Source organism: Bactrocera latifrons, unplaced genomic scaffold, assembly GCF_001853355.1.
Source record: "Bactrocera latifrons isolate USDA-ARS-PBARC rearing strain unplaced genomic scaffold, ASM185335v1 scaffold_46, whole genome shotgun sequence".
Lineage (NCBI taxonomy): Eukaryota > Metazoa > Arthropoda > Insecta > Diptera > Tephritidae > Bactrocera > Bactrocera latifrons.
The window spans coordinates 1312425-1320121 of NW_017537112.1; the positions used below are offsets into that span (position 1 = coordinate 1312425).

Below are 7697 nucleotides of genomic sequence, written 5' to 3' on the forward strand. Positions count from 1 at the left end.
CATGTTGGTAAATAAATTTGCTTCAAATGAACTTTATTAAAGAATTAGTTGCTGTGCAACCCTGACCGCCGGCAAGAGGTTGAATGGTATAGTTTTTCTGTTTATGTTGTCAGTGCTAAAATAAAAAAATAAAAGAACACATTTTTTCGCAAATACTTACCGGTCTGAATTTATGATTTTCTTCTGGTGTTAATAGTAAATGTGGTGTTATTTAAAATATTTATGTAAAAGTTGTACACGTAAAACATCATGTTGGAGAATGAAGTGTTGGCGCTGCAAAATCAATTAACCATCGCACGCAATGAAATCAACAAATTGAGGTATGATGGAATGAAATTGATATGCTAAAGTTAACCGTTTTAAAATAATTTTTTTTTTATTTCTTTCGTTTGCAATTAGACAACAAGTGCGCAATTTGCAACACGTTCAAAGAAAGGATATTGATAGTGTGGCCCGTCTGCTTCGAGAATTCCGCTGCGAGGGTTGTCGTCGCCAAACTGCAGAGGAAAACACCCGCAATAGCAATGTAATACCCAAGCAAAATCAGCAATTAGATGTAAATGCAATTTGTTGGCATGAAAGTGTTAAACACTTTTCCGAGCAAATATTTATTATTGGCATTGTTTTATTTTTAAAACATATTTCAGGACTCAAATGCAGAGGCATTGGGTGGTGTGCGTTGGCAACAAATCGGCGTGATACGTACCGCATTTCCGGAAAAACGTGGCGTACCTCGACAGTCGAGTGTAGGTGGTCGATTGCGTGGTATTGTGGAGTTGAACTCCGATACTTTTACAAATCCAGAACACGCATTGGAAGGCTTAGAAGAATACTCACACATGTGGCTAATTTACCATTTTCATAAAAACAATGCACATCCGAAGGCCAAGGTCGCACCGCCGCGTTTGGGTGGTGAACGTGTGGGTGTATTTTCCACACGTTCACCGCATCGTCCCTGCCCAATCGGTTTGTCCTTGGTGGAAATTGAAAAGGTGGAAGGACCAACGATTACATTCTACGGAACCGATATGGTTGATGGTACACCATTGCTTGATATTAAACCATTTATACCGTTTTATGATTCACCAGTTTCGCCAATGGACTCTGGTAATTATTCTACATTTATGAATCAAAAAACAATTTAATTTTCTGTTTTATAATGCAAAGGTCGCATTTCTGTTGGTCCTTTGGAAACACTGGATTTTTATGATTCGCGTCAAGAGCCGGATGGTGAAGAATCAGAGCTTGAATTGCTTGCAGCTGGTGCTACAGGAGGAAGTAATAGTAGTAGTGATGATACTGTCGGCGGTAGTGGCAGTGGTGGTGTAGGGAATTACCATAGTTCAACACCTCCCAATTTAGTTAACCATATTTCACCGCCGTTGAGTGCTGTAAAAGTACCCAATTGGGTAGCAGGAAGTCATCGCTTAAAGGTTTGCTTTAATGAGCGCGCTGAAACCCAATTACAAGAGCTACAAGTTAATCGGCAATGCATAATAGACATTTTAGAAGCTGATCCGCGTTCTGTGTATCTGCGTACAAAATATGGTTCACAAATATTCACCTTTCAATTAAGCGAAGTAACTGTAACTTGTAAATTCGATGACAAAGCCGCAATGGTAACAGTGGTGCAAATCCGTAGAACGGAAAATGTACAAGACGAAGAAGTAGCAGAGTGAAAAAGACTTTCTTCACGTAAATACATATAAAATTATGTAGAAATGTTGGAGGATTTTCATTTAAACACTAGTATTCTTATGGTTGACAGATGGAGCTAAAGCTAAATTAAAAAGAAAAACTTATAGTAGTATACGCATGTACGACATGACCACCTGTGTTGGTCTCACGCAATCTTCATCGCTCTTGCATATTTAGCCAAACTGCAGTTGGCGCAGTGGGTATTTAAGTTAAGCAATCAATCGTTGTTAACTGCAGCTATGTAGAAACCTGGTTTTTAACGGTTGGCATAATATTCCATTTTAGCTGCTGTGCTTGTTTGTATTTTAAATATGCTTTCCGTTTAAGTTTTAATTATATTAACGTATACGTTATAATAAGCTTGGTATAGATGTTGTTTGTCTGCTTACAAAACATATCGTCTATAGAAAAAAATATCAATGACAATTATAGCAACTATTTAAGTAAATAAATGTTGATAATATACTAAATTGAGAACAAACTTGAATTTTTTTTTATATATTGAGTGTATGAGTATGAGGAAGTTTCTTTTATTAATGTACCGTGGTCAATTTGTAATAGATGTAATTTCTTGTATGAAAAATTGTGTTTATTTGATGAGATGTATTAACGACAATTGGCACGGATTATTGTTGGGAGGCAGCGCTACAAACAAATTGTTCGGAACGGGACACTATATCCTATAGCTGCCATACAAGCTGACCGATCAAAATCAAGCTTTTGCATAGAATGTTTTGTATTTTGGTTTAACCGAAATTAACATTTTTTCTTGTTTTCTTCTGCTTTAATAAAAACTACAAAAAAAAAAAAAAATGATAAATAGAAACAGCTGATCGCATAGCACCCAAACAGATGTTTATAAAGTATATACTTACTAAAAATTCAAATTTGTTATATTTAATACTTATATTTTAGCTCTATCACATGCTAACAAAACCAGCAAAAGGCACACATTTGATATACATTTTATTACATTATTACATCATTTATTACATTTGTTTTAATAAAGATAAAAATGTCAATTGTTACACTGAACTGGGAGCAGTTTCTGCAGGAAGCTACGGAGTTTCAAAAGATTTCTGAGCGCCTGAATGCCTCATGGACTTTATATAGGAAGGTATTATTTATGAAATTCAATACAAATAAGCAAATTATACTAAAATATATGTTGATTAATAGGATGAGCAAGAAGGCAATGCATATCTTATTTATGAACAAAAAATAATGAACACTGTTGATCAGAAAAGTTGTACTGATGTTCTGGAAGATACTAACTGCTATATAGAAGGGGAAACTGCCGCGGTGCCGCCAAGCAATGATTTACTCAAAATCGAATATCACGTCGTTTACAGTATTTCTTACCAAGTGCCTGTTTTGTATTTTCGCATTTATCGTAATGGTTAGTACCACCAAAATTATTGTAAATTTTATATTTAACACTATCTACCTACTAGACGGCAGCATGTTGTGTATCGAAGAAGCCTGGCGCATTTTTCGTGACTACGGCGACGATGACAGCAGAACCAATGGTGTGGATGGCACAGTTCCACACACCGCTACGGATATGCTGAGCATTATGACGCAATTGGATCACCCCGTGCTTGGCAAGCCATATATAGCAATACATCCCTGCCGTACGGCGGAGTTGCTGGCGCAAGCGGGTAACAGTCGTAATAATATACTCACGTTCATCAGTTTGATGGGACCCTATGTGCAATTGAATTTAAGCAATGAATATGGCAAGCAGTATACTGAGAGTTAGCTATCCAAATATGGGATAAATTTCGATAAAAATGTTAAAAAAATTAAAAAGCAATTAAAAAGCGACTTACTCGAGAGTTATCACACGTTAAATAAAGCTGCGACTTTAATATTTTTTTTAAAATTATTTATTTATTGTATTTCTATGTATGTACGTTGTTATACATACTTCGTAATTTTACATATTTTTTAACATTTACGACTACATAAAAAAAATCGGAACTGTTATATAAAATTACATAAATTATTTAACTGCAAAACCACAACAAAAGCAAACAGTTTAAGTTTAGTGTTTAGGTAAATATTTAATTTCGTAGAATTGTAAGCGACAAGCTATGCCAAACCAATGTTGTAAATTTGACATTTTCTTATTCTACATATTTTTAAGCTAATAACAAAAGCTGCAGCTATATATGTTAAGATTTTCTTTATTATTTTTTCACTTTCAAATCTATTATTCGGTTTCCATTCGCTAGAGTGCATTAAATTTCCTTTAACATTAGAATTAATATTTATATAATATGTTTATATATAATTACATTCACTAGCTTATACATATGTATATGTAAGCAATTATTAGTATATATGGAATTTGTATGGATTATTTCCCTAATTGTCATACTAGTTAATGCTACTTAAAAATAAATTGATATTTTCATTCTTCCAATGCAACTACCTTCTTAATTAAAATAAAAAAATAATGAAAATGAAAAAAAGAATATAGAAAAAAAAAAAGAAAAAGGGTTAACTACGGCTGCAGCGCGCTTAAATACCCATCACAGCTTCTGAACAGCTTCTTGCGAAGGAAAGAACTTTTGCAAAATTTCACATCGTTATCTCAAAAACTAAGAGAATGGGCAGATATTTTGGTCTTACAACAGATTCATATCTTTATATATGCATAATTCCCAATATTTCTACTTATTTCTTAGTTTTTGAAAGCATAAGTACTTTAATGGATTTGGCAACAAAACACTGAACGCATAAAATTATGACAAAATACTTCAATAACTTGATTTAATTTGCTAATCTTCAAATCTCAACATGCTAAACATACAGTTATATAAAATTTAAAATTTTATTACACAATGCATTGGTAAAGCATTGGCATCTTCTTTTTAAATTGCAGTAAATATTTATTGATTCTTATTTTTTTCTACGTTTCCTTTTATTTTATTGAATATGGACTTAGCAGCAATAACCGCAGTTTTAAACAACAGCAATTAATTATTATTCTTTACAATTTTTTTGTGTGTTTATATATATTTTTGAAAATATTTCTCCTATAAATTATTTCATTTAAATATAAAAAAAAATTAAAAGCAGCATAAATTGCAACAAAAAGAAAGCTTGCAATAAATATTTATTTTTAATTTTTAATTTCTTAGAAATTAAAATTTTTAATATTAATTAGTATTTGTTGGTTTATTTTCCGCCTTCAAAAACTATCTTATATTTATTTTTCGTGTTGATATAAATAATATTAAACATGCTGCTTTCAAATACATATATTAAATAATTAAAAAAATGTATTAATTAGTTAACAATGAAGTAAATGCTTCTAAATCAGCAATGCAAATGTATTAAAAAAGGGCAAGCTTTTAGTACTTATAAAAATTTAACAAATTGATTTAAAAAAATTAAATTTAATAACTTTCATATTTTGTATATAGAAAAATAATAAAGAATAACTTGTGTCTACATATTCTATATGTTTTTTTTTAATTTTGCAATTTTCCTAACACTACATTACGCTCGAAACAGTTGCATATATGTATGTATGTATATATTAAACACATTTTTTTGTTTTATCTAATTTTTTTTTCAATATATTTACTACAAATTGTTTAACTACATATGTATATGTGTAAATAGCTCTATATTTGTATGTATGTATGTATATAATTCTCTATTATTTTATTTTAATTTTAAATATGTATGTTTGTTTTTGTTTTATTATAATTAATGTTAACTCCTACTGTGGTGTTCTATTTCATAAGCAAACGCATACACGCACACTAACTCACACATATTTACATGCAGAAATGCATGTCTATACGGATGCGCTGTGTGGTGTATGCTCGCATATGAAATGTTTTCAAAAATGCTTTTTATTTCGTTTGAAATAATTTCTAAAAACTCAATACAATATGCCTAGACTACAAACTACCGCTAACATACGTATATATGTAACTATATATATCTACATATGTTTTTAATTGAGTATATGCAAATCTATGTAAACCTACTTAACTATTTAAGTATTTACAACATTTAACAAAAATTATTAAGCAGATTGTTATGTATATATGTATATATATATATTTTTTTGTTTTTTAATTTCGAAAAAGCACATTTTGAATGCAAATAATTGTACATATGATGTATTTTTAATAATATGTTACAACCCTATGTATTGGGATTTGTATCAGAAATATTTAAAGTCAAACTATTACTTTTTTGTTTATAAGTTATGCACTTAAAGACTTAATCTTACCAGTTGGATAAACGGACGGCATTATAATCGAAATCCATAAATTTAATTGAAATTGAAATAATTTAGTTGAAGGGCACACATTATACAATATTATATTTAATTAGCGAGGCTTTGGGTTGTCTTGATTCAAAATGTATATGGTAAAATAAAAAGAGGACTCTGAATTAATAGATATGAGGTTTTTAACATCACCAGAATATTTGATTCTATCATGTGAATTTTATGAACCCAAAGGTTTATTATGGCAAATATATATATTTTTTAACTTAATAAAATATAGTTAAAACAATGTGGCATATAAATCTAAGTACTTCAAACATTCACATATATGTATAACATATGAAAATACATACTATAGCCAAAAATTATTTGTTTATCTATATAGCCTTTATTCTGCAAATATTATTTTTTCTGTTTTTAAGCTTCAATTTTACTTTAATTTACTTTCATATATACGTTACTATATTCACATGCACGTACATAAATATGCATTATATTAGTATTTTATAACTACTTAAGTATGTACTATGTAATAATTTGTATACTTAATATGCAATTTGTTTCTTTGAAAATTCCTTTAAAGCTGCACCATTTACTGATATATTTTCCTTCACGACATTTCTATTTCTTTTGTATAAACCAATATCATAATATCATTTATTTACACGTGATGTCGGTTGTATCAAATTACTTTTGCTTTGCTTTTTACAAAAATATATCACCAAAAGCAAAGAAGATTAAAAGTGTGTGCACTGATAAATCGAAACAACTTTTTATTTAAACAAAATAAATTTTTTTAGTAAAGTATGTAACAAATGTTGAACTAATATTGATTTGCGTATAAATTCCATGTTTGAAAATTAAAGTACCATTGAAATTGTAAACACAAAGATAACAGGGTGCGCTTTAATAAATGTTTTATTACTAAAAAATAAATAGAAATTACTAAAAATGGTCAAGTTGGCAAAAACTAAATAAAACAAATATATAAAATTATAAAAAATAAATAAAAATAAAAATTTTTCTACGATATTTTGTTACTAATATAATTTCATTTTACAATTTATTAAGCATATTAAACTACATAATCAAATAAATTAATTAAGGCCATTAAAAAATGATTATTGTGACTAGAAATAAAATTGGCTATTTGCTTATTTTATTGTAAAATATTTACATAAATTTAAACACTACACCTAAGGCAAAGCAATTTTAACAATGTGATGAGTTTGCGCTGTGATTTTTAATAAATATTTATATGTTTAAATATATACACATTCTTACAGATGACCATTAAAATATTCATTACTAAATTCGCTGACAGTTTATTTAATAGTTAGCTACATAGTGTTAAATATATTAAAAATATTACCTATTTTTATTACGAAAATTAAAAAGCGCATTAAAAGCTGGCTAGGACTCTTGTATTTGTGTCAAACCTTTGAAGCACTTGGGCAACTACATATATAATCAAAGCGTCAATTAAAAATTTATTATTAATTAATAATTTTTTTATTTATTTCAATTCTGCAATTTTGATTATTATTAAATATTATACTTTTTAATTAACGTTAAACTTACTCAGTGGCGTTTTATATACATACATGCATATATTTCTACAAAGTTTTTTGTATATCGTATATATATTGTATTTCACTATTACAAACATTATTTCTCTAATAAATTTACTAGTTTCCTAAAATATTACAATTTGTAGTTAAACTAAAATATGCTGTAATAA

The 7697-nt window shown here is 29.0% G+C and overlaps 2 protein-coding genes across 4 annotated transcripts; both read left to right on the forward strand.

Moving 5' to 3' along the window:
- The first annotated feature begins 66 nt into the window (after positions 1 to 66).
- LOC108973112 lies at positions 67 to 2168 on the forward strand. 2 transcript variants are annotated; one of them, XM_018940139.1, is made up of 4 exons: positions 67 to 320; positions 400 to 556; positions 648 to 1107; positions 1168 to 2168. In XM_018940139.1, the coding sequence occupies exons 1-4, from the start codon at positions 250 to 252 to the stop codon at positions 1677 to 1679; spliced, it is 1200 nt and encodes a 399-aa protein (XP_018795684.1). In that variant the 5' UTR covers positions 67 to 249; the 3' UTR covers positions 1680 to 2168. The 2 variants fall into 2 exon arrangements, with proteins under 2 accessions (XP_018795684.1, XP_018795685.1); XM_018940140.1 differs by having other exon boundaries at positions 400 to 526.
- A 350-nt stretch (positions 2169 to 2518) lies between these two features.
- On the forward strand, positions 2519 to 3590 carry LOC108973119 (ubiquitin-like-conjugating enzyme ATG10). 2 transcript variants are annotated; one of them, XM_018940149.1, is made up of 4 exons: positions 2519 to 2561; positions 2708 to 2815; positions 2878 to 3097; positions 3153 to 3590. In XM_018940149.1, exons 2-4 carry the CDS (start codon positions 2714 to 2716, stop codon positions 3458 to 3460), a joined length of 630 nt encoding a protein of 209 aa, XP_018795694.1. In that variant the 5' UTR covers positions 2519 to 2561; positions 2708 to 2713; the 3' UTR covers positions 3461 to 3590. The 2 variants fall into 2 exon arrangements, with proteins under 2 accessions (XP_018795694.1, XP_018795693.1); XM_018940148.1 differs by having other exon boundaries at positions 2543 to 2815.
- The last annotated feature ends 4107 nt before the right edge of the window (positions 3591 to 7697 follow it).